This window comes from Euleptes europaea, chromosome 17, assembly GCF_029931775.1.
Source record: "Euleptes europaea isolate rEulEur1 chromosome 17, rEulEur1.hap1, whole genome shotgun sequence".
In the NCBI taxonomy this organism is placed as follows: domain Eukaryota; kingdom Metazoa; phylum Chordata; class Lepidosauria; order Squamata; family Sphaerodactylidae; genus Euleptes; species Euleptes europaea.
Window position 1 is genome coordinate 40,936,696 of NC_079328.1, and position 26,094 is coordinate 40,962,789.

The following is a 26,094-nucleotide window of genomic DNA, read 5'->3' on the forward strand; positions in this document are numbered from 1 at the left end:
CAACCCTACCCCGCATAAAGTGTATTTGTGCTTTTACAGTGTTGGTTGATACATGTTCTTAAAATAGTTTCAGAGGGTAGCCGTGTTGGTCTGCTGCAGAACAGCTAGATTTGAGTCCAGTCACACCTTAGAGGTCAACAAGATTTTCAGGGTATAAGCTATCGGGCGTTAAAGGGAACTTATACACCAAAACTCTTGTTGGTCTCTTAAGGTGCTACTGAATTCGAATCTAGGTGTTCTAAGAATTTTAAAAAAACTTTTCTGTTGCGTTCTCAAATCTTTTATTGCTGATGCTTGTCTGCTTAGCTTTGGTTGTTTTTATGCTGGTGTGTATACCTTTTTATATCGTTTAAATCACAGTGCTCAGTGTTTTAAGTCTATTTAGCGAACCATCTCAAAGATACCGTTACGGAGAAAGCTGAATATTTTAAATAAATACTCCACTGTGTTGATTTTTCTTCTGTTTCAGCAGTGTGCAAATAAATAAGAAATGTCAGTGCTGTAGTTGCAAGTCCTCTCATTCTATCCCAGATACCTTTCAATCAGGCTTTATAAAGTCGAGGGTTTTGATGGTGCATTACCAAAAGCAGTTTTCTCTAGTCAAATATCTCCTTAGTCAATACACTTTCCCAGTTCTATGGCATGAAACAACAGTACCTCTAATTGCAGTTCTTTATCTGCCAAAATTACTACATATTTTGTCTCTCTGAATAGATTACAGAGTGCATTTGTTCAATCCAAGAATGAGACATAAATTAACCTGTGCTCAAGACAGCAGTTTGTGGTATTGGCTGGCTGAGGCATGGAATGGAAACCAGGAATAACAACTGGCAAACGTTTCCTTTATCTTGGTTGCCCACAGGGGCTACAGTTTTCTCATTTTATTAATGTTCAGTTCAGTTTTTTTTTAATATAACCAATGGCAGTTACAAAAATTAAAAAAAACACACCACAAAACTGGATGGCAATAAAAGTTACATTTTAGTAACAAATTAAAAGCTTTAAGGGTACATTTCTCTAACCCTCTGTATTTTAATGGTGTCATTTATAGGTTTAACGTTATCTTCTGAAATTCCACAGGCTTTCCAGTTGTGCCTAAGTATTACTATGTGCCAGCAGACTTTGTTGAGCTGGAAAAGAAAAACCCTGGCAGTCAGAAACGATTTCCTAGCAATCACGGACGGGATGGAAAGTTCTTTCTGTGGGGACAAGCACTGTACATCATTGCAAAACTTCTTGGTAAGTCGGAAGCAGCAGGAAAGCAGTAATGTTCTCAAGTATATGCCAATAAAGGTTCATTGATTGATTGAGTAATGTTCTCATCCCATGCCTCAGGTATCAGATTATTAGAAATAAGTTCTTTCCTGAAATAGATTTGTACACTATTGTGAACTTTGCACATTATGTGACAAAGTGCTTCTCGTGTGCATTTCAGTGCAGGCCAGTTCTGGTGGGTTTTCAAGTGATCCTTGCCGGCGTGCGCACGCTAAAAATGTTTCCATTGGAATGGGTCATCCGTCTAGGCTGAATTCCTCATTAGCTGCCCTTAATGGCAGCAGCTATAAGTTGTATTGAGTCAGACAAGGATCTGGGAGACCCAGGTTCGAATCCCCACCCTGCCATGGAAACTTGCTGGGTGACTTTGGACCATCCTAACCTACCTCGTAGAGTTGTTATGATAAAATGGAAGAGAGGAGAATGATCGGACCAGAACCAACGGGTTGAAGTTAAATCAAAAGCGTTTCCATCTAGACATTAGGAAGAATTTTCTAACAGTGCGGTTCCTCAGTAGAACAGGCTTCCTCGAAAGGTGGTGAGCTCTCCTTCCCTGGAGGTTTTTAAGCAGAGGCTAGATGGCCATCTGTCAGCAATGCTGATTCTATGACCTAGGCAGATCATGAGAGGGAGGGCATCTTGGCCATCTTCTGGGCATGGAGTAGGGGTCACTGGAGTTGTGGGGGGAGAGGTAGTAATGAATTTCCTTTCCATTGTGTAGGGGGTTGGACTAGATGACCCTGGTGGTCCCTTCCAACTCTATGAATCTATGATTCTGTGATGTAAGCCACTTTGGGTCCCCATTGGAGTGAACGGTGGAGTATAAATGAAGTAAAAAAATAATGAGAAATGAATAAATATTCTGTACAGGCACGTGAATCCATCCAGAGAGCAGCCCATGCAATCCATTACCTCCTCCAAGAAGTATATTCGTGTTCTGATCTGGTCTGATTTTTAAAGGAGGTGTCCTGCGGTTGAACTTATATCTATCTTATTTAAATCCATTGCTTTTCATCCTTTTTGTTGGGTCCCTAAGCCAGAGAATAAACCATTTTCAGTGATAAATGCTCTTAGCTTAATAACTAAAGTGATAAATTGGTGGTTTACTTTTCAGTTGACGGTTTAGTAAGCGCTAAAGATATTGACCCAGTGAAGCGTTACATACCTCCCCAGGATCAACGCAACGTTAGCATGAGATACTCCAATCAGGTATGAGTGCCTTTTATTAAACTGGCTTTTTGTTAGTTGACATTGGGAAATTAACACCCATTAAGCTGCCTTCTTTTGCCTCAGCCCATTGCTCCATTGCCTTGACCTGGATAGTCCAGGCTAGCCTAATCTTGTCAGATCTCGGAAGCTAAATCAGGGTCAATTCTGGTTATTACTTGGATGGGAGACTACTAAGGAAATCCAGGGTTGCTACACAGAGGCAGGCAATGGCAAACCACCTCTGAATGTCTCTTGCCTTGAAAACCCTACGGGGTCACAACAAGTCAGCTGCAACTTGACAGCACTTTAAACACACACACTCACACTCTTTGGTCCATCAAAGTCAATATTGTCTATTGTGTCTGGCTGGCATTGACTGTCCAAGGTCTCTTTCACATCACGGGCTGCCTGATCTTTTTGGTTTTTAACCGGAGATGCCAGGGATTGAACCTGAGACTTCCTGCATGCAAAGCAGATGTTCTACCACTTAGTCACAGCCCCTCCTAAGATAACTGTTGTTGAGAGTCATACGCATATGTAACCTGTTGCAGTGGTAATGTGGTTGCAGAAGTCCGTGCAGGCGTCTATTCCATAGAGAATGAGTCCTGAGGGACTAAAGGCCCTGTTGTTAAATTGCTTGTTGATGTTTTTGCCGTCAGAATAGACCTGCTGAGCTAGATGATCTGACTTGGTCTAAGGCAACTTCACATATACCTAGAGTCCCCACTCTCCATTGGCGGGAGGTTTTTGGGGCTGGGGCGATCGCATGCGCGTGACACGATCACGTCACTTCCAGGTTTACCCCCCAGAAGTGCAGCATTGCCGTGGTCGCTTTAGCACTCAAACCCTGTGGCAATGCGGCGCTTCCGGGGGTAAACCCGGAAGTGACGTGATCGCATCGCGCACGGCTGCGCACGCATGCGATCCCTGCTCTGGAGAAGCCCGGTGGAATGGTGGGCAACTGCCCGCCGAAACAACCCACCTGGCATCCCTACATACACCTTTGCGGCAGAGTTTCAGGAAAACAGGTGTGGGAAGGCACAGAGCATACCGGCAGATAGAAACCAACAGCGCCCAACCGCACAAGAAGCGTGGCTTCTGATGCACCGTTCATTTGGGCTACCCAGGAGGCTGGCTTCAACCAGTTTCAGCAGCTGAATCGGGTTCTGTCATCAAGTCAAGGAGCAACTAGGTGGATCTTAAAGCAATGAGATCATCACAGCTAGAACATGAGTCAAGGGGAAATGGCTGAGCCCTGGCTGAGTAGACAGAAGGAACGTCCTGTCGGTTCTTCATTTGATTAATGAGCTTGCAATATAAAAACACCCCAGCGCGTAATAAAAACAGAAAAAAAATCTAATGGGGGTCAGACGCACTAAGTGAGCTCATGCCGCCACTCAACAAAGCGCCGTTCAAACGTCCGTCTTGAGATGTTTGTTAAAGATGCCGGACGCAACTCCTCAGCTGCCTTACCTTTTAGACTGTGTTAAGCCCTCCTGAGCATAGGTGGCCATCGTTTGCGGGTAATAAACTGAAGGATGAGTTGGCGGTACGGTTTTCTTGGACTTCATGTCCCTCTCCATTTACAGCTCTGAGCCAGCCTGTGGTCGCCCTTTGACGTTTGGAAAGATTTATTTCAGAGGCCTCTAAGGTTTATTTCCGCTTTACGATTCAGATTGTAGACAAGAAGGGCCATAGATGGGGAAGGGCTGTAGCTATGGGGAAGGGCCGTAGCTCAGTGGCAGAGCCTCTGCTTGGCATGCAGAAGGTCCCAGGTTCAATCCCTGGCATCTCCAGTTAAAGGGACCAGGCAAGTAGGTGATGTGAAAGACCCCTGCCTGAGACTTTGGAGAGCCACTGCTGGTCTGAATAGACAATACTGACTTTGATAGATCAAGGGCCTGATTCAGTATGCTGAGGCCTCTTCTCTCCCCCCTCTCCCCCCAAGGAAGGCAGCTGCCCACTGGATGGAAACAACCACCTTTTCATTTTTCCCATTTCACTTTGAAATCATTACTTTGTGGAAGGGTTGCCAACCTCCAGGTTGTTCATAGTTTTGCTAAACCTCCAGGTGGGGGCTGGAGATCTTCCAGAATTACAGCTGATTTCCAGAGAACATACATCACTTATTTATTATTTATTTAGTGAAAACATTTTTTCCGCTTCTCCTGGAGAAAATGCTCCCTTCTCTCCCTAAACGCCACTCTCCCAGGCTCCACCCTCAAATCTCCAGGTATTTCAAAACCTAGAGTTGGAAACCTTACTTTGTGGTAATCTGTGAGGGTTCCCATAATTCTCTGTGGGCCTCATATTTTAATTAGTTTTCAGTATTAGTAGAGTGGTGTAGTGGTTAAGACCAGTGGTTTGGAGTGGTGATCTCTAATCTGGAGAACCAGGTTTGATTCCCCACTCCTCCACATAAGCGGTGAACGCTAACCTGATGAACCGGGTTGGTTTCCCCACTCCTACATATGAAGCCAGCTGGGCTAGTCACAGTTCTCTTAGAGCTGTCTCAGCCCCACCTACCTCACAGGGTGTCTGTTGTGGGGAGGGGAAGGGAAGGTGATTGTAAACCGGTTTGATTCTCCCTTAAGCAGTAGAGAAAGTCAGCATATAAAAACCAACTCTTCTTCTATTCTCATGTAGGGAAATTTAAGGCAGGGGCAGTTCAAGAAATGCAAGACATTATTTCTTTTTTCATTTACTGTTTATGGCTAATCTTTGGGTTTTTTTTATTTGACATGAATAAAGTAATGTTTTTCTCTATCATAGTGCCTCAAGAGCAGGAATCCTATGTATTCCGACATGGGCATATGCCTCATTGAACAACACACTGAGGCTTACTTCCGAGTAAACTGATAGGCTTGTCCCCTCCTTTGCAAGGCTTTATTTGATGTCTTTACTGAAATACTTTATCCAAATGGTTGCTGATACCCTTGTCTCTAATTTAACTAATTTGTGCGTAGTCAATATACAGCTGAAGGTTACAGCTGCTCTCGTCTGTGTTTTCTTTGAAGTGTTAACCAAAAAACGGAATCTGAAAATGGAACACGACACATTTCACTTCATTACGGCTTCCGAAACCGAAAGCCGCTCGCGGTTCTTAAAGTGCTTCGTTCCTTTTCCTCTGCAAAACTTATGCAATTAAAACTCCCATTTTGTTCCAAAGCAAATTTTAAAAAATCCATTTAGTCATCTCGACATATACAGTAATATACGGGCTCATGGAAGCAAAATCAATCAGTTCAGATTTAGCGCTTTAAAAATAAAAGAGCAATCCCAATCATTACTGGAATTCATTGAAGTTATTCTCATTAGTAATAAAACAGTTTAATCCATCTCAACCTTTGTTGTATCACAGATTGCCGTTACAGAAGTCCTTTGCTAGTAAGTGGCACCTTTTATAGGCAGCTATCTTGGAGCCAGATCTATCAAAAGATAAGTTATTCACCCGTAGCTGGAATTCAAGCAGGCAGGAATCTGCTGATGGGAAGGGACCGTGGCTCAGTGGTAGAGCATCTGCTTGGCATGCAGAAGGTCCCAGGTTCAGTCCCCGGCACCTCCAGTTAAAGGGACTAAGCAAGTAGGTGATGTGAAAGACCTCCACCTGAGACCCTGGAGAGCCGCTGCCGGTCTGAGTAGACAACACTGACTTTGCTGGACCAAGGGTCTGATTCAGTATAAGGCAGCTTCATGTGTTCATGTGATGTCCATGTGACATGGGTCCCATGCTGCCCATGGGTTAAATGATAGCATTGTTTGCAGTTTCCGTATATTGCCTGTGTCTTGTATGCTTCACACATAATGGCCAAGCCATGGTTTTGACCATTCATGTTTGAGTCTTGGGCTTATGTGCTTGCTCAGCCAACAGGCCTTCCTCTGTGGTACAAATTGTTAAAATACACACCAGGCTTACAGTTGAGGTCAGCTACGGTTCTCCATCAATTGCTGGCCTCCCAAACCCACCCCCCATTTCTTCTGTGGATTATCGTTGTGTGTGTGTGTGTGTGTGGGGGGGTGTTAGCTTATTATCTGCGGTAGTCTACACCACAAAGTATGCCAAAATGAGTTTTTGCGGGGCAAATTTTTATTTTTTATTTAAGAATGCTTTGACTATAAAATGATCTTTTAAATATGTTGTGTGCTGCCCTGAGCCCGTTGTCGCCAGGGAGGGTGGGATATCAATTTAATAAAATAAATAAATGAATGAAATAAAGTTGTGTGTGTGTGTGTGTTAAGTGCCGTCAAGTCGCTTCCGACTCATGGCGACCCTATGAATGAAAGTCCTCCAAAATGTCCTATCTTTGACAGCCTTGCTCAGATCTTGCAAATTGAAGGCTGTGGCTTCCTTTATTGAGTCAATCCATCTCTTGTTGGGTCTTCCTTTTTTCCTGCTGCCCTCAACTTTTCCTAGCATGACTGTCTTTATAAATAAAGTAGAATGATCTTAAATTCAAACTACAGCATTTCTGACCGAGCTCTAAAACACACGCAAGAAGTACAGCCAGTTAATTAACTAGCAAATCCCCCTTCATTATTGGAATAGATTAGGGCCTTCAAGAATCATTCTTCAGATTTGTTCTTCTATCTGCTCCAAATATCTCAGTAAGCAAGGTCAGAGTGAATCGTAGCCATAAGGCAGTGGTTCCCAAAGTGGTCAGTACCCCCCCCCTGGGGGGCAGTGGGATTACTTAAGGGGGTGCTAGAGGTGGGCCCCTTCAACTGTGTTGTTCACTTATTTACAATAGATCAAGCTATGGCACCATGCTGGCAAATTTGGTGGAAACTATCAGAATTTTTTCCCAGACTTTGAAGAGCTGGTACCACTGGATCAAGTTCATCAGTTTGTTGAATAAATTTCAACTAAAAAGTTTTAATTTGATTTTGAATAGATGTGCAATTAATTGTTACTGTTTTGAAAGTTTATTGTTATTATATTCTTTAGTGGGTCATACAAACCCCTATTTTGAATACTGCTTTTTTATAGGATAGGGTAGGGGGCGCTGGGGTTGAGTTTGTGGAACCAAGGGGGCAGTGGCCTGAAAAGTTTGGGAACCACTGCTCTATGGTGTGCTATGTCCACATTCAGAAAGCATTCTGCACGCTCCTTGTCCATAGAAGCAGGACACATTACGTAAAACAATCATAGGTCTGTTTCTGAGCCAGTGTGGTCTGGTGGTTAAAGTGTGAGACTAGGATCTGAGAGACCCAGGTTCGAATCCCCACTCTGATATAGACGCTTGCTGCAGGTCCTTGGGCCAGTCACCCACTTGTCAGCATAACTCACCTCACAGGGTTATTGTGAGGATAAAATGGGGGAGAGGAGAATGGTTTAAGCCGCTTTGGGTTCCCATTGGGGGAAAAGAAGGTATAAATGAAGTAGATAGATTGATTTGGGGGATAGGATTCTGCTTTCCTCATTCTAGAATTGGGGTTACCATTTGTGTATTTTGAGCATAAACCCGTTTGGGTTTAGCTGAGATGTGGGTGGCCAGATCCATTGTGCAGCATATCCATTGGGAGAGCGTCGTGATATAATATCACAATAAAGAAAATGCAAAAAGACACATGCTGATGTGTTTCTTCCATATTGTGTCATAAAATATCTTTATATCTTTTCAGAAATAAACCGTACCGAATTGCAAATCCAATAAATAAGACATAAAAAGTGCATTCCTTTCCCTCCACAACCGATTCATCAGGCATCTATTAAAGTACATTTACTTTACAACCTGTGTGTTAAAGCCTACTAGGACCTTGAACCGAATTCTCTGCACTTTGCCAGCGTACAATTCCCAGGATTCCTTGGGAGATGATACAGCAGCTGAAGTGGTATAGAATGTATAGAGGTTTGTTATATAGGTCAGTGTACGGCCCCTGAGCTCTTCTTGTTCTGACCTCATGCGTGGTGTCGTGGTTAAGAGTGGTGGACTCTCGTCTGAAGAACCGGGTTCGATTCCCCACTCCTCCACATGAGTGGCGGACTCTAATCTGGTGAACTGGGTTTGTTTCCCTCCTCCTCCTCCACATAAAGCCTGTTGGGTGACCTTGGGCTAGTCACTGTTCTCTCCAAACTCTCTCAGCTTCACCTACCTCACAAGGTGCCTGTTGTAAGGGGGGAAGGGAACGCAATCATAAACCGCTTTGAGACTCTGTAGAGAAAAAAATAAGGGGGGGGGAACCAACTCTTCTTCCTCTTCCTCCTCCTCCTTCTTGCCTGCCAGACTCCTTGAGAGTTGGGACTTACCCTGCAGAGTACCACTTGGTGAGGTCTGGAGCTGGGTCTGGCGCACAAGGGTAGCGGCCTCGTGAACTGGTTGGTCCAGCAGTGCTCCTTTCCTTGCCCTCAGCTTAAACAGTCTGAGGGAAAGCATCCCCAGCTCTTCTGGAGACGATTCCTGGAACTATCCTGGTGAGGTGAGGCCAGAATCCTGCAGAGAACTAAGTCTACTCTGGCACATGGGCTGGTCACCTGGTACGACATCTCCTCAGCTACCTTGAGCCTGCTGCCTCTGCTGCTGCAGTGAGGCGGATCCCATTGGGCTCGTAGGCCCTGGTCCTGGGCTGGTGTTTAGTTTGTCTGTCACACTACTGTCATGATATATAAGACATTTTCCCCCCGTCAAGTCACAGCTGATTTGTGGCGACCCCAGTGGGGTTTTCAAGGCAAGAGAAGTTCGGAGGTAGTTTGCCATTGCCTGCCTCCGCGTCACGACCCTGGTATGCCTTGGAGGTCTCCCATCCAAATACTAACCAGGGTCAGGGGTGAGTGTGTGTGACTGGCCCAAGGTCATCCAGCAGGCTTCCACGACGCAAGTGGGGATTTGAACCTGGGTTTCCCAGGTCGTAGTCCAACACCTTAACCATTACACCATCCAAGACATACTTATAACATTAACATAAGGAGGGGCTGTGGCTCAGTGGTATAGATAGCATCTGCTTGGCATGTTCAATCCTCAGCATCTACAGTTAAGGACCAAGTAGTAGGTGATGTTGAATGACCTTCACCTGAAACCTTGGGGAGCAGCTGCCAGTCTGAGTAGGTAATACTGACCTTGATGGATGGACTAATGGCCTGATTCTGTATAAGGCAGCTTCATGTGTTCCATAGAGCTTTGTTCTTACCTATTTTAACATTTTCAATGTGGTTTATGTTATTTAAAAAATGTGTTCATATTGGCTTACACTGAGTGTTGAAACTCTGTTTAAGGCATTGAGATGGATTGAAAAGCACATAGTGATGGTAAAACTGCCAGGATTCACAAGTGAAGTCCAGTAAGCACAAAGTATACGTATATGGGAAACTGAACTTAACAATTGTATAAAACCCACCCTACCCCAAAAGAATGCCTTTTAAGTGTCGAGTGGACAGGGAGATGTTTTTCTCCCTCTCCCATAATACTAGAATGCGGGGTCATCTGCTGAAGCTGGAGGGTGAAAGATTCAAAACAGATAAAAGGAAGTATTTTTTCACACAGCGCATAGTTAAATTGTGGAACTCCCTGCCCCAAAATGTGGTGATGGCTGCCAACTTGGAAGGCTTGAAGAGGGGAGTGGACATGTTCATGGAGGAAAGGGATATTCATGGCTATTAGTTAAAATGGATACTAGTCATGATGCATACCTATTCTCTCCAGGATCAGAGGAGCATGCCTATTATCTTGGGTGCTGTGTAGGCTGATCATACGTACCGTTTTGAAAGGAACAGTCCCGTTTTTATCATATTTCCTGGCCGTCCCGTCTTTTTAATTAAAATGTCAATTTTGTCCCATTTTGCACCTCATTACACTCCCAATGTTTGTTTCCTTCAGTTCTGACATTTCTTATGCTGTGCATGCAGGCGTGGCTGGGTAAATTGTCATAGAAAAAGTGTTCCAATCAGGTTACACTACTATTACATAACCTCTGTCCCGTTTTTGCCATCCCAATGTCCCTTTTTTGTCCCAAGGAAATACGGTCAGCCTAGTGCTGTGGAACACAGGCAGGATGGTGCTGCTGCATTCGTTTTGCTTGTCGGCTTTCTAGAGAAGGCACCTAGTTGGCCACTGTGTGAGCAGACTACTGGACTTGATGGGCCTTGGTCTGATCCAGCAGCGCTTTTCTTATGTTCTTGAGAACAAGCCCTGGACAAAACTGCACTTCAAAAGTCTTTAGCCGGGAGTGCAGATCTTTGTCCTTAAGATTTGTGTGTGCGCGTGCTCTTGTTTGCGTTACGTTGTGCATAAAAATAAGAGTCTAGCTGAGTGGTTTATAAAAAAGATTGCCTGTAAATGCAGTATTATCGAGAGGAAATGCATTAGCCGTCATTATGGCTGAGGTTGCAGCTCAGTGTACCTTTAATGCAGCTGTTAAAGGTGGTTCCTTGGTCATAGGCTTGCCAGTCCTCTGATCAGGGCGGGGCATCCTGGTCCCATTGCCCAGCACTGCTCCAAGCATGGCATCATATGCACCATTATGTCACTTCTGGTAAAAAGCCAGAAATGACAAAGGGTAGCTCTAGGAACTCTGTGGTTTTATCATGGAGATTCCAGGTATTCCTAGAGCCACCCTTTGTTCTTTCTGGGTTTTCCCTACAGGTGACGTTATGGCATGCGCAATGTTGTGGGTCCCCATGTCTTCTCCCTCAAACCTGACACTGGTTGCCAGGTAAGGCCCAGCAACTCTATCAGGTCTGGAAAAATCAAAGACCTCAGCTTTTAAATGGGGAAATCTCCTAAAGAGTCTGGGAGGGGGGGTTCTCTTGAAAGGTTTCTCCATGGCCACATGGAGTGGTGAAAGCAGCGACACATGGCCCGAATCAATCTCTGCCTGATGCTCTTCTCCTGCATGTTACCTTGGATTGTGCTGGGTTCCACCCTTCTTTGGTGCATGATCCTTGAGTCCCTACCTCGTAATTGCCAAACCAGCTGATATTAGGTTAATCTCAATAAAGCCGCAGCCTGTTTTCCTCTGAGCTCGGTGTGTGTGAGCGCTCCTTCTTGTCACTTCAGTTTCCAGCAGCTCTACATCTGTGGGCTTAAGTATACTTAATCCAGTTTTTAAAATAATGAATAAATCATTACCTTGCCTTATTGTCTTTACAGGCTGCCCGGGATAGTTAGATAGACAGAGAGAGAGAGAGAGAGAGACCGTGGCAGAGTGGTAAGCTGCAGTACTGCAGTCCAAGCTCTGCTCACGACCTGAGTTCGATCCCTACGGAAGTCAGGTTCAGGTAACCGGCTTGAGGTTGACTCAGCCTTCCATCCTTCCGAGGTTGGTCAAATGAGTACCCAGCTTGCTGGGGGTAAAGTGTAGATGACTGGGGAAGGCAACGGCAAACCACCCCATAAACAATGTCTGCCTAGTAAACGTCGGGATGTGATGTCACCCCATGAATGACCCGGTGCTTGCACAGGGGACTACCTTTACCTTTTTACCAGTGTAGACACTTGGGGTTTTTGTAGGGTTGGGGAGGTTGCTGTTATTGCGAAGAACAAAAGCAGCATCCCGGCTTCATGCACCAAACCTGAGTAGCCCACCATAACCCATCCCATCTTCCGACTGACTTCTCTTCAGGCAGGCACTCTGGAATAAAAATGACTCGAGCATTGAGTCACCTAGAGAAAAGATCGCACCCCCTTGTTGATAAAGCACTTCATCAAGTGCAGCAAGCCATGAAATCTTGCTCTCCAGCAAAATAAATAAATAAATAAATAAAAATGATTTAAATGAGAAATAAAAGAAGCAGCCATTTGTTTTAGGACAAAAGCCTAGCCCAGTTTTTAGCCTTATAATGGGCAATATTTATTAACTTCGGTGTGCCCAAGTGCCTTTTCTTTTATATCTTCAGTTGGGAAATAAAAAGCCAAATATTGGACCGAGCTGGACGTCTCTCATGACTGCGGATATGAATAGAAGGACCCCTCCCCCCAGTTTTCTCTCTTCCCATCTGTGAAGATTTCCCCCCGACTTTCAGCTTGAATAACGATTCTCTTCAGCCACATTTAATTATTCCTTAAATAATATGTGGAAAGACAGAAAAAAAATGCCATTTAGCAAGTATACGTATTTGCAGCGATTCCAGGTTTGGCGCTCCTGTGTCCCTTCGTTCTGCAATCAATTTTGGCTTGAGTTTTGCGCCGTCGTTTCTACAATAGATTTGTCTGGTACGCAGGGATGCCCGAAATCCTACTGTAAAGCCCTTGTTTTCAAACGACGCTTTGAAAACCAGCAATCCTGGCGTCATCGCCAAGTAGATCAAAACTGAACCTTATTAATAACAGCGGGAACTGGCCCATGCGGAAGTCCACCAGCTTCTGTCGTTCTTTTTTTTTCTCTGACTGCGCTCTGTGCTGTTTTGTCTGAGAAGCACGAACTTGGCACCGCCAAACACAGGAGCCGCCTGACTGGAATTTAATCACCCCGCGGCGCAGGTAGACGTGGGCTTCTGCATTCTGCTCTTGCATTCCCATCTCGCATGTCGCAGCTAAGCCTTCGCTTGGAGGAGTTATTTATCCGAACCCGAGGCCTTGGCGAATCAGGTCGGCAATGCCGTTCAGGGCGAGAAGTCCTGTGCTTTCAGCAGCGTAATGCTCAGAAGGCGCTTCCCCCCACCCCAGCCGGAGAAAACTTTGTTTAATTTCTTCCTGCGATACACAGTCCAGAACCGAGCTGTCCAACCCTGTCCTGGGGCTGGAAAACCGCATAAAATGCCTTGAGCCAGTGTGGTATAGTGGTTAAGAGCAGTGGATTCTAATCTGGAGAACCAGGTTTGAGTCCCCATTCCTTCACATGAGCGGCAGACTCCAATCTGGAGGACTGGGTTGGTTTCCCTGCTCTTCCGCATGAGCGGCAGACTCTAACCTGGTTAGTTTCCCCACTCTTACATATGAAAGCCAGCTGGGTGACCTTGGGCTAGTCACAGTTCTCTGAACTCACTCAGCTTCACCTGCCTCACAGGGTGTCTGTTGTGGGGAGGGGAAGGCGATTGTAAGCCAGTTTGATTCTCCTTAAAAGGGCAAGGAAAGGCTCCACCCAAGGGGGCAGCTACAACTCGTAGGCTGGGTGTGAAAGGCTAGGGGGGAGTTTGGGGCTGAGCTGAGGAGGGACAGGGCCATGGGGTTCCGTGCTTAACTTCCCAGGAGGAAGAGTGAGCGGAGTCTTCCCTGGAGGAGTTCCCTGGAATGCAAGGGAACGCCTGCTGCTGTAAACCTGAAAACAACCCAATAAATGGGCTGCCTACTTTTGACCCTTGCAGCATGTGCCTGTGATTCAAGGTGAGCATGGACAAATGGCTACCTCCTAGCCCATTGAGTCCATCCGTGCTCAGATTTCCAGCTCAGATCATGGTGTGCTGTCTGATGTTCACCTAGCTCTTTGGGGCACACAAGCACACCCATTCATGTCTACGGAGGGAGCTCACCTGTGCGCACACGGGGACCGGCTCTTGCAGCCATCATGACTGGGAGAAGCTACCTTGGGTAGGCTGTTTGCACTGTCAAAAGTGTGTTACAGATCAGAATAGCATCACGATGTGCCAAGGGTTGAACAGCCGTCAATAACGCCGGATTGCTTGACGCATATAAAGTAGGGGATTGGGTTTTTTTTTTTTGCAGTGCAAAAGCTATTCCAATAAATCAGAGGTTGGTGATTCGTTCCCTTCCTTTCGCTGCCAAGTAGTAAAAAAAGGGAAGGAGCCTGTCCTTAACTTCCCAGGATCGCATCATTCAAAAGTGTATTGATAGTACTGCTCCTTAGGTGGCACTGAGATTTATGCGTTGAACTTCTCTGGTGCTCCATTTCCCTGTCTGCACCATCAAATTGATTAGTAGGCAATAAAGTTCGAGGGAAGGCAGCAATGCAGCCGGACCATGACAGTCATATTAACGAATGGTTGAAGCATTGTTAATGTTGTCCTTGTTTCTCGTTGCATCTAACCAGCGTGGCGTGGTGTGGTGGTTAAGGGCGGTGGTGTGGAGCGGTGGACTCTGATCTGGAGGACCAGGTTTGATTCTCCACTCCTCCACATGAGTGGCGGAGGCTAATCTGGTGAACTGGACTTGTTTCCCCACTCCTACACATGAAGCCAGCTGGGTGACCTTGGGCTAGTCACACTCTCTCAGCCCCACCTACCTCACAGGGTGTTTGTTGTGGGGAGGGGAAAGGAAGGGGATTGTAAACCGATTTGATTCTTCCTTAAGTGGTAGAGAAAGTTGGCATATAAAAACCAACTCTGCTTCCTCTAACAAACAAGCAGCAAATACCTCAAATATAAAGCGCTTTATTTTTTTAAAAAAAGAACTCTTTTATGTTTTTAGGGTCCTCTAGAAAATGACTTGGTGATCCAAGTTGCATTGATTGCCGAGAGCCAACGGTAAGCCATTCATTCATATCAGTTACAAACCTCTCCTCTCCAATGCGAATGTTTGAGGAAGGCTTATGTTTAAGCTGAGAACTTCAGGGCCTGTATGTTGGAACTGACTGTATGGTGCATGATTAGGTTTCACAACCAACCCACTTTGTGCTCAGTAGCGCTTCTCAGTCTTTTGGCTAAGGTCAAGTGTGAGTGGTGTGCAACGTTTCTGAACAAAAAATCAGTTTGATTGGCTGGTGGTATAAAACCTCTGGGTCTTGCATAAATGCCCTGACTTGGGTGGCCCAGGCTAGCCTGATCTCATCCAATCCCGGAAGTGCACCAAGGTCGGCCCTGGTTAGTACTTGGATGGGAGACCACCAAGGAAGTCCAGGGTTGCTACACAGAGGCAGGCAATGGCAAACCACTTCCGTTCATTTCTTGCCTTGAATACCCTATGGGGTCACCGTAAGTTGGCTGCGACTTGACATGTTCCACCACCACCTGATATAAATGCCAAGGCAGGAATAGGCAACCTTTGGCACACTTGCTGAACATGGCATGCAGACCATTTTGCTTGGCATGCTGGGTTGGTTCTCCACCCAAGGAACCAAGATGAGCCCCTGGAGCTTGATTTTCTGTCCTTGCCTGGTCAGCGGAAGAACACTTCCTCCCTGCTACACTTCAGGGTCAAATTCGTCCTTGTCCTATCTCTGGCACCAGCTCAAGTCCATAACTCTGGAACTGACCTCGAGAACCCTTAATCTAGGCCCAGGTTCCAATACAGCAACTTGTGGCCCCAGCTTGGCCCTGGAAGTTAAATTCTTCCAAGAACTTCTGGGGAGAAACGCATATTGCAAAAGCACCCTTTGTGATCTTATTCTCTCTTTCTATGCCCTGCTCAGTAGTACACTCGGAACCCAGGGCTAAATTTCTTTCCGGGTTGGTTTCTGGCCTAAACACTTGTCCTAGTGCTGAGAAATTAGTATTTTTGTTAAAAAACTCCGATGGGTTTGCTTCTTATAGGGCTTCCCTGTATGCTCTTGGCAGTAAAGAAAACAGGGTCCAATATGGTTGCTAAGAGAGCTGATCTTTCGAGTTGATTTTAATGGTTGCAAGATCTCCTAGGCCGATTGGGATGGCACTGCAATTTTTAGCTATTATTGCTCTGCGTGCATTAATTTAGCGTAGTTTTATTATGTATATTTATTATCAATCTAGCAGTTTTTTAACATAGTATTTTCCTTTTATTATGTATTTGTGGTATTGTTGACATGTTTGTAATGGCCTATGGCTATATGCAAATAAAACTATTCAGTAGTACACTTGAAAGGCTTAATGTGAGTAACGTACGTGATTACAAACCGTGTGCCGTGGGTTCCATTATTTAATTTCACAAGCAATTGCTGCAAGGTCCTTGTTTGAAAGCAGGTGCCGGTTTTACAGTATGTTTCATCTTTCAAAACAGCCTGCAGGTTTTCTTGAACACCTATGGAATCCAAACACAGACTCCCCAGCAGGTTGAACCCATCCAGATATGGGCACAACAGGAGCTTGTGAAGGTATGATTCTCCCGCTGTTCTTCTAGCCATTTTCTTCCTTTCAGACAAACCAGTTTTTTGTGAGTCAACTTCTGCTTCCGATGCTGTAATGATCTGCCTAGCTTTTGTTGCATTCTTAGTTAATCCATAGAAATATACATACGTTGATCGATAATAATAACATGCTTTACTGAACGTAATTGAAGGCTAAGTACACACCTAGAGATAAGGTGGGAATAACTTCACAAGACGCCGTCCATTCTCTACAGCTTGCTGTGGAGAAGCGTCTTCTAATATGCTTGTCAGTGGTCCGGTTAGAACAGGGAATGCTTCTAGTCCTGTATAGGGTCCAGTTGCCAAATCATCCAACAACTTAAGTTTAATTTGATGTTTGGAGATTAGTTGATTACAGAGGACTAGACCACACCCACCTCAAATGGAATGTGCATTCTAAATCTGCACGTCCTTCCTGACGTTGAGTCCCGTTCATACTTCCACTCTTGGATGTCTTATAGGCTGCCCCATTTGTTTCAAAGGGAACCTTTCTCCATTGAAGTGAATGGTGGCGGCTATACCAGGAGAGTTCCACATATATCTACTCCCTTGCCTACAGATTGGGATTGTGAGAAGAATGTGAACTCTTGGTTTTCAGACACAATATGGAAGCCCTGAAGTGAATTGTAGACTACAATTACCTTTTATGCACAGGTTGTTTCCATCGCGATCACACACACACCCCGACTACTTCAGGGCTTCGTTTTCATTATGCATGTCTTTTCTGACCTTTAAAAGTCACTTTGCTCTCTCCCCACATTTCCCCCACGTTTTCTGGATGCTGTTTCTGGTGGAAGAATGATTTTTGGATTTTTATTTTGAATTTTCTTTTCTTCTCTCTTACCGGAGCAAGCTTGCTGTTGCTGACAGCTTTCTAGCTCAGACTCCAGTGCTTTTGCTAATTGAGCCCTGTCTATTTATTACTACATCCAGTTTTGCTCAACTTCCCCAAGTAATTTATGTTAACCAGGTGCCAAAGAACGCCACAACTGTTCCAGGTGCCCAAGGAGACTGATGTGTTGTTTTCTGGAGCAGCTACTTTTCATGCTGTGTGGCAAACTGTTCTTGAAATTTAGGGGATTTTGAAAAACTGCTTCTGATATGGCATTCGAATTCTCCTGTTCAAAGAAAGACCTGGTTAAGGCATCTGATTCGTTGAAACCATCCTCTAAAACCCTCATTTCTCCTCCCTCCATTTTGCCAGTTGACTTCTCCATTTCTTGATTTTCTCTTACCAGTATTTGCTACAATGTCCAAACTTTGAAAACGATGGAGATAGATCACGACGGGTAGCCATTTTAGTCTGTATGTAGCAGTAGAAAAGAGCAAGAGTTCAGTAGCACCTTAAAGACTAACAAAATTTCTGGTAGTGCGTGAGCTTTTGTGAATCACAGCTCACTTCTTCAGATACCTGAAGAATATCTGAAGAAGTGAGCTGTGACTCATGAAAGCTATTACCCTACCAGAAATGTTGTTAGTCTTTAAGATACTGCTGGACTCCTGCTCTTTTCTGCTGGGAAAACGATGGTTAGTGTTAACATCTGAATCTTTGAAACCACGGCTTGCAAACCAGGACTTGGAGATCAGTGGTAATGACAATTATTTGATTTAAGCATCGTAACAAGTTTTTGTTAGAGCAGTCCCGAAATAGAGGAAGTGGCTAGTGTGTGAAAAGAGAACATGAGGAGGGCATGAGCCTGCAACGCTTTTCTATTCCTCCAGACCATGGTTCAGAGGATCGTTTGAATGGAGCCAAAGTCTAAAATATCAGTTTATGTGCCCAAGCCCTTGGCCATGCCTAAAGTAGCTCTTTTGACTCCTCGCCATCCTATCTCTTACGAAGCTTATGAATGAATAGTAATTATTACAAAGCATGTGGTCACCTCAGTACAGAGGAGGATTATTTCTTTGCAAGACAAAGGGGCAACATTTATTTCCTTTTGTTGGCTGCCTTCCTAGTTTCATTTTTATTGGGCTTTGCCACTTCTTCCACAAGTGGGAGTTGAGGCTACCCTCAAAATATCATCTTTGGCTTTGCATTCACTTCTTGTTCTTTTCCGAGCAGCTCCATGATTTCCCAGCGGGGAGGGGGAATGTTCTTTTCCTTGCTTTTCTGCAGCAGAATGACCTTTAGTTTCTGAACAGATCACTCTGCTGCAGAACCATCGGCCAAACCTCCCTGCATTCTCCTCGGCTCAGAAAGCAGCAGATGGATCATCTTGGCTAGTGTTCTAAGAGTTAATGTGTTCAGTGAGGCTATCTTCTGTGCGCAAAAAAGTAGAAGCTGGTGAGAGAGATATGTATATATATTGGGGTGTTCCAGATCATTCCCCCCCTCCTGTTCACATTAGCTTGTCATCTCTTTTCATAAAGGCCATAAATTTCCTCGTTTGGCCCAAAGGAGTCTCTCATTGCTATGACACCTGAAAAGCAAGTTTCGGTAATTCTGGTTCCCCAACTACCCTACCCTAACAACTACCCATTTCCGCCTGTTGCTTTTTTTTTTTTTTAATTGAAGAAGTTTTCCACACTTGTTTATTTAAAAACTGACACTGAATAAAACCTGTACAAAACAAACCAAAGTTGCCTGGCATTTTTCAGTCCAAAATAATAATCACCCGGTGCTGTACTGAAAGATACTCAATTAAAATAACAGCACACTAATATGTTTTATAGCAAACACAAGTTGTATTAACATAGAAGTGACAAGATAATAGGAAATACCTAACTAATTAAGAGCATGCAAAAAGTATATACAAAAGGACAAGTGGTACTGAACCAAGCAATCACAAACTATTATTTACAAATATATACAGTATACAAAATAGGTCCCACAGCGTGCGTATTTTTTTTTTATTATCGAACTTATATAAGTGTGCTGTGGGACCTATTTTGTGTACTGTATATATTTGTAAATAATAATTTGTGATCGCTTGGTTCAGTACCACTTGTCCTTTTATGTATACTTTTGCATCCTCTTAGGTATTTCCTATTATCTTGTCGCTTCTATGTTAATACAACTTGGGTTTGCTATAAAACATATTCGTGTGCTGTTATTTTGATTGGCATTTTTCAGTGGCTGTAAGGAAATTATCACCTCGGACCTCCTCTTCCTTGGTCATGACTGCTTCCTTGACCTCTTCCTGCAACTGCTTCCCTTTTCTTGGATTTGACTTTTGCTTCAACATCCACCAGCAAAGTATCCAGGGGTAAACTGTCTAGCAAAATGAAGTATCTAATATTATTCCCTCAAATACTCAACAGTCTCCAGCTGGACAGGATCTCTGTTCTTCAGAGTCATCTTCACAGCTTTGAGATGGGTGTTCGTACCGACATCCACACCTGTGATTGTTCTATGTACTTGGGTCCCATCCTTTGGTTCGATGGTCACAGTCTCATGGCTGAGTTTCATGAGAAACCTCACACGCTTCACGGCGGCAGATGGACCGAAACGAAAGCAGGCCGGACGCTCGCCGGTGACAGAAAACCAAAGATGAGTGAGCACTAAGCAAAAAATGGAGCGCGGAGCAGGAGCCCACGACTAGGCCGCTCCGATACTCAATAAGGAATGTTGTTTGCTTGATGATTGAATTTATCCACATCTTCCATTCCTTAGAACTGATGCCCCATCCTGTTTTGCAGGCCTACTTCCACCTGGGCATCAATGACAAACTGGGCCTCTCAGGAAGACCTGACCGACCGATTGGCTGCCTCGGAACATCAAAGGTCCTTGCTTGGAATCACTGATCCTGCATGCGTTATTGTCAGCAGTGGTTCCCAAAGCGGGCAGTACCACTCCCAGGGGGCAGGGGGCGCGATTACCTAGGGGGGTACTAAGAGGCAAGGGGGCAGCAGAGGGGTGCTACACGTGGGCCCCTTCAACTGTGTTGTTGGATAGGGTAGGGGCGCTGGGGTTGAGTTGGTGGAACAGAGGGGGCGGTGGCCCGAAAAGTTTGGGAACCACTGTTGTCATTGTAAACACTGGACAAGGACTGAATGGTCCTTTAATCATGGAGAGCCATTTCAGTGCTTTGAGTTTACTTTTTTTATTTTAAAAATTGTTTCAAACATTTCATTCAAATGCGCAGAAGATAAGTAAGGTATTTCAGTGATACCACAGCTCGGGGGCTTTCATGAGGCTCATTTTTTTGTCTGTGAAAATTCATGCCATAGTAAATGCACTAGTCCTTAAGGTGCCATATGGATGTTTTTGCATGATTTTTCAGAGTATGATTAATTAAAGTAGTGCTTATTTGTGACTGTCTTGTTCGTGACCAGTGTGGTATAGAAGTTAGAGTGTCAGACTAGGATCTGAGAGATCAGAGTTTGAATCCTCCCTCTGCCGTGGAAGCTTCCTGGGTGACCCTGGGCCAGCCTAAAGAGCAAGAGTCCAGTAGCACCTTAAAGACTAACAAAACTTCTGGCAGGGTATAAGCTTTTTGAGTCAACTCACTTCTTCAGATATCTGAAGAAGTGAGCTGTGACTCACAAAAGCTCATACCCTGCCAGATATCTGAAGAAGTGAGCTGTGACTCACAAAAGCTCATACCCTGCCAGAAGTTTTGTTAGTCTTTAAGGTGCTACTTCACAGAGTTATTGTGAGGATAAAACTCTGAAGGGGAGAATGTTGTAAGCCACTCTCTTGGGGAGGAAAGTGAGATATACATGTAGTAAATCAATCAGTCTGGGTTTAATTGAAAAATAGAATGAAGATTTACCTCCTCTGTAAGAGCAGGTTTGATTATCAGCAAAAGTAATGGAGTTACGTTTCTTTATCTTCCTGTAGATTTATCGAATCCTGGGCAAGACTGTTGTTTGCTACCCTATAATCTTTGACCTGAGTGATTTCTACATGTCCCAGGATGTTATGATGCTGATCGATGACATTAAGGTACACGTCTGCTTAGTAAAAGATGGAATGTATGCCTGCGCATTAGATGTTGGTAGATAAAAAACATTATTAGCCCATATATCCAACTAATAAGGACCCTCTCTGTTCTTAGTGCTTTTAATCCTTGGTTGCAATTCTATGCATACTCACTTAAGCATAAGCCTGCTGAACACAGTGGGCTTGCTTCTGAGTAAACATGCATAGGGTCAGGCTACATATGTCACTTCAGAAGTTAGCTGCTCATTTCTCATTGGCGAGTCTTGCCTGCCAAGCTGTATGCAGTGTGCATGGTCTTTTTCCCCCCTACACAAAGATGCATTCAGTGTAGGAAACTGGCAATATTCCAGATGCTCCTAAGCAACTCAGGTGCAGGGTGAGTGTGAAAGGAGAGGATAATTCTCGGTAAAAGGGATGCAACTCAGTGTTAAAGGTCCACACAAATCACAGAAAAGCGGGGTTTCATAGTCGCCCAGGCAAGTTTTATGAACCTTACATTTAGAATTAATTGCATTAGCTCTGGAAGTGCAGTAAGCGAGATCATTGAAGAACGCGGAGAGGGATATTGGGAGGGAGGATGTTGAACTGATGGAAGGTGCTATCAGCAACAAGTGAGTTTCAGAGCTAACTATCCACGATGCAATGGGGCAGTTACAGACTCACTAAATCTGGCCTTCACCGTAATGAGAGAGAAGCGTAATGAAATGCAGCTCCCCACTCCAGCAGTTTCACTTGAACAGATGAAGCTGCCTTATATTGAATCAGACCCTCGGTCCATCAAAGTCAGCATTGTCTACTCAGACCAGCAGCGGCTCTCTAGGGTCTCAGGCAGAGGTTTTTCATATCACCTGCTTGCCTAGTCCCTTTAACTGGAGATTCCGGGGATTGAACCTGGGACCTTCTGCATGCAAATCAGAGGCTCTACCACTGAGCCACAGCCCCTCTCCTGATTTCATTGGGCTTACTTCTGCATGGACTTGTAGCTTAATGTTGTAAATCTGACATGGTTTAATTTGTAGCTTAATCAAATGAGGGCCAACAGGCAGGCTCGTTAATTGGCGGGCAATTGCCCACCATTAATGGGCAAATGGGAACCCTATCTGGAAGGCTTACATTTAGCAAAACTGTAATATTGCTGTTACGTTCTTAATTTTTATTGGCGCAATGCTGCAATAAATGTTTCTGATTCTGCCCTCTCCTCAGGTTTCATTTACTACATCACCAAATCATCCCCAAGACTCTTCCCCCATGAGCCAACCCCGACCCCCTTCCATGAGCTATTAAAAACCCAGTCTGTCCCGTTTTGCAAGTTTATTAGGTCTCAGCGTTGTCTGTTTACTATACCCTTCATATTTTTCTTCTTTGTTTTTAACGTGTATACAGAACGCTTTGCAGTTCATTAAGCAGTACTGGAAAATGCACGGCCGCCCCTTGTTCCTGGTGCTTATTCGGGAGGATAATATCAGGTAAGGCCATTCAGATACTAAAGTGCTTGCTGTTATCTGTTATCTTGCTGTTATCTGCCATAAAGTGTGCAGCGTCAGATCTTCTTGGTTTTTACATCCTCAGGGGAAGCAGATTCAATCCAATACTGGACATGCTGGCTGCCTTTAAGAAAGGAGTAGTCGGCGGAGTGAAGGTTCATGTCGACAGGCTGCAGGTAGGCTGATTTTTCACTAGGGTTGCCGGGTTCACCCCTCTCCACCGCCGGGAGGTTTCTGGGGTTCAGCTGGGGTGGGGATCGCATGTGCAGCCGCGCCGACCCAATTACGTCACTTCCGGTTTACACCCGGAAGCGCCACATCGCGACAGGCTGCTTTAACACTCAACCCCCCCAAATGCTAGCATTTGTGGGGTTCGAATGGTAAAGTGACCCATCACGCTGCTTCGCTTCTGGGTGTAAACCGAAAGTGACATCATTGCGTCACACGCGATCTTCACTCCTGAGCCAGCTGATGGATTGACGGGCTGTTGCGCGACCTAGCAACCCTATTTTTCACACATCATCATTTGAAATCCAGTTATTTATTTGTCTGAATGACTTTCTATTCTCACAGTGCAATTGTAGGCAATGTGACTCCAGTCCAAGCCCATTGGCTGCCATTGGCTTAGTTTAGAGCAATCCTGCAAGGGATTTTACTCTTAATAATCTTCTGCCCCTTTCTCCAGGGAGTTCAGAGAGGATTGTACTGTTGCTAGTTCTCCTCCATTCTATCCTAATACTAAATAGAGGGGGCCCAACATTTTTGAGGCTGCGGGCACCTTTGGAATTCTGAGACTGGGTGGTGGGCGTGACCACAAAATGGCTGCCGCATGGGGCGTAGCCAATCACCAAAGGCAAGGGACTGAAGTTATGTATAACTCTGATAGTAACTCTTAAACCGTCCAGACAGAAGCCCTGTTTTTTTAAATTATATTTTTATGATATAATATTAATAAAGATAAAGGATTTTAAAAAGTAGAACTGAGATTTCAGCAAATGAAATAGAAGGATTAATGCCAAGGACTCCATTGGAGATACCATAGTAAACATATAGTATGAAACGTATTACCTGCAAAGCATTAAAAGATTCAGTAGTAAATACAAGAATAAACAATATGTGATAAAATAAACAGTTATATTATATCAAGCAGGCAGAAGCTCTGTTGAACAGGATGCCTTTTAATCTGCACAGCCAATCAGATTTCCAGTGGCCTGTCAGAAACTCTTCTGGGCTGAAGCTCCACTTGGTCCCACCCACTTTTGAAAAACACCTGGTGGGCACCAGTAAAGGTGTTCGCGTGCACCTTGGCACTCATAGGTGCCACATTGTGGACCCCTGTACTTGTGCTTATACTGGAAGTGATGTCATAGCTAGGGTTGCCAGGTTGCCAGGTGGGTGGTTTCGGCGGGCAGGCTTCTCTGGAGTGACAATCGTGTGCGCAGCCGCACGCACACAACGTCATTTCCGGGTTTGAGTACTAAAGCAGCTGCAGTGATACAGCACTTCCGGGGCTAAACCCAGAAGTGACATAATCGCATGCAGGTGGCCCCCTAAACCTTCCGCTGATTGAGAGGGAGGACCTGGCAACCCTTGTCATAGCATTGCTGGCAATGCAGGAAGCTCTAGTATTTGGGCAAAAACTCCACGGTAAAAAAGGCTTTTACCATAGAGCTTTTGCCCAAATACCAGCCCATTACAGGTCACCAGTCATGCGATGACATCACTTCCCGTGTGTGCCTGAAGTGACACCAGCCTAGGTCTTTTCCTATTGCCAATAAGTCCTCTCTGACCCCCCACCCTGCCTGTTGCCAGGAGGGACCTGGCAACCCTAGGCTGTTCCAAGGTGGGAACCAACTGCCAATGAGAAGACCCACTGGGCAAGGGACGTGCCCACCTTCTTGAAACACGGGGCAAATACCACCTTAGGCAACAGTGTTCAGAAGAGTAGGCATGTCAAAGAGCCACACGTGACTCCCGAGCCACTGAGTCTCATTGCATTACAAGAAGGGCAGGGCAAAAACACGATACAGTGTTCACAATTGGAAACACTGTGTCTGAATGCAAATTCTGCACAGAAAGTTGTGTGGACCCTCCATTGGATCCTTTTGGCTTCATTTATTTTAATCATGCTTTGACAAAAAAAAAATGCGCAGTAAGATATCTTTTTGGGGTTGTTTTTTTTTTTTTACTTTTCCCACACACAGAGGGAAATTAGTATGTATTTTTCAAACAAGATTTTATCTGATTAAAAAGACATGCTGCCACATGGGAATTTCCTCAGACATCCTCTACCAAAGCATGCCCTTGTGTAATTTATTTTCAAAGCTGAGCCGTTTCAAAGTCCTTAGAGGGCAGTTGCTCTCCTCACTTTACTGCCTCTCCACAAAGATTCGCTTAATAATTAATAAGCATTTTAGAAGAATGTTTTATCTCTTTCACAATCATTGCTGTTTATGTTGTATGTCTTATTTATGAAGGGTGTTACCTTCCCCCCCTCAAAAAAAGCTTTTTAAAAATTTTAACAACCTTTTAAGCAGGATTGGCGCTGGACTAGTCTTTATCAAGGTCTCTTTCATGCTTTGAGCTGTGTAAGTATTGCGAATGGAGCCAGCTGTTGTATCATATCGTCTTATTACATCTTATTTATTTATTTATTATTTACATTTATATCCCGCTCTCATTCATGGTAAGCCGGGCTCAGGGCGGCTCACAACACAATTATAAAAATATCAATTACAATCTACATTAAAACATACTTTAAAATTCATGCTACATATTATAATAAAACAAGATGGCGTTAATTTCAGCTACTGGGCTGTCCTGACCAGCGGTGAGCCCCGAACCAGTTGCGGGGGGGTGGGGATGGGGAGGCCAGCAATTTGTAATAATGGAAAGGCTTGTAGCTGCCCTCAGGTGTAGGCCTGGCAGAACAGTTCTGTTTTGCAGGCCCTGTGGAACTCATTTAGGTCCCACAGGGCCCTGATGTTACTGGCCCTTGTCGAGGATAGCTGCATACTCTGCGGGTTGGGGATTGCCAGTAAATTGTTGTTCCCTGAGCGCAAAGCTCTCTGGGGGGCATTCCAGGAGAGGCGGTCCCATAGGTACGATGGTCCCAGACAGTGTAAGGTCAAAACCAGCACCTTGAACCTGATCCTATGCTCCTGCTGGAGCCAGTGCAGTTGTTTCAGCACTTGAGTTATGTGCTCTCGCAGCAAGGCCCCAGAAAGGAGCCTCGCTGCAGCATTTTGCACCAGCTGGAGCCTCCTGATCAGTCCCAAGGGCAGCCCTGGGGAAGATCAACAAATATTGCCA

The 26,094-nt window shown here is 44.8% G+C and overlaps 1 protein-coding gene across 2 annotated transcripts in view; it reads left to right on the forward strand.

Moving 5' to 3' along the window:
- PHKB (phosphorylase kinase regulatory subunit beta) overlaps window positions 1–26,094 on the forward strand; it is a 152,886-nt gene that overhangs the window by 87,941 nt on the left and 38,851 nt on the right. For both annotated transcript variants that reach the window (XM_056862527.1, XM_056862526.1), the window contains exons 13-20: window positions 1,081–1,239; window positions 2,390–2,484; window positions 14,781–14,836; window positions 16,284–16,377; window positions 20,053–20,136; window positions 21,197–21,301; window positions 22,682–22,764; window positions 22,868–22,958. In XM_056862527.1, coding sequence (XP_056718505.1) covers window positions 1,081–1,239; window positions 2,390–2,484; window positions 14,781–14,836; window positions 16,284–16,377; window positions 20,053–20,136; window positions 21,197–21,301; window positions 22,682–22,764; window positions 22,868–22,958 — 767 coding nt within the window. The remainder of the gene's footprint in view (window positions 1–1,080; window positions 1,240–2,389; window positions 2,485–14,780; window positions 14,837–16,283; window positions 16,378–20,052; window positions 20,137–21,196; window positions 21,302–22,681; window positions 22,765–22,867; window positions 22,959–26,094) is intronic.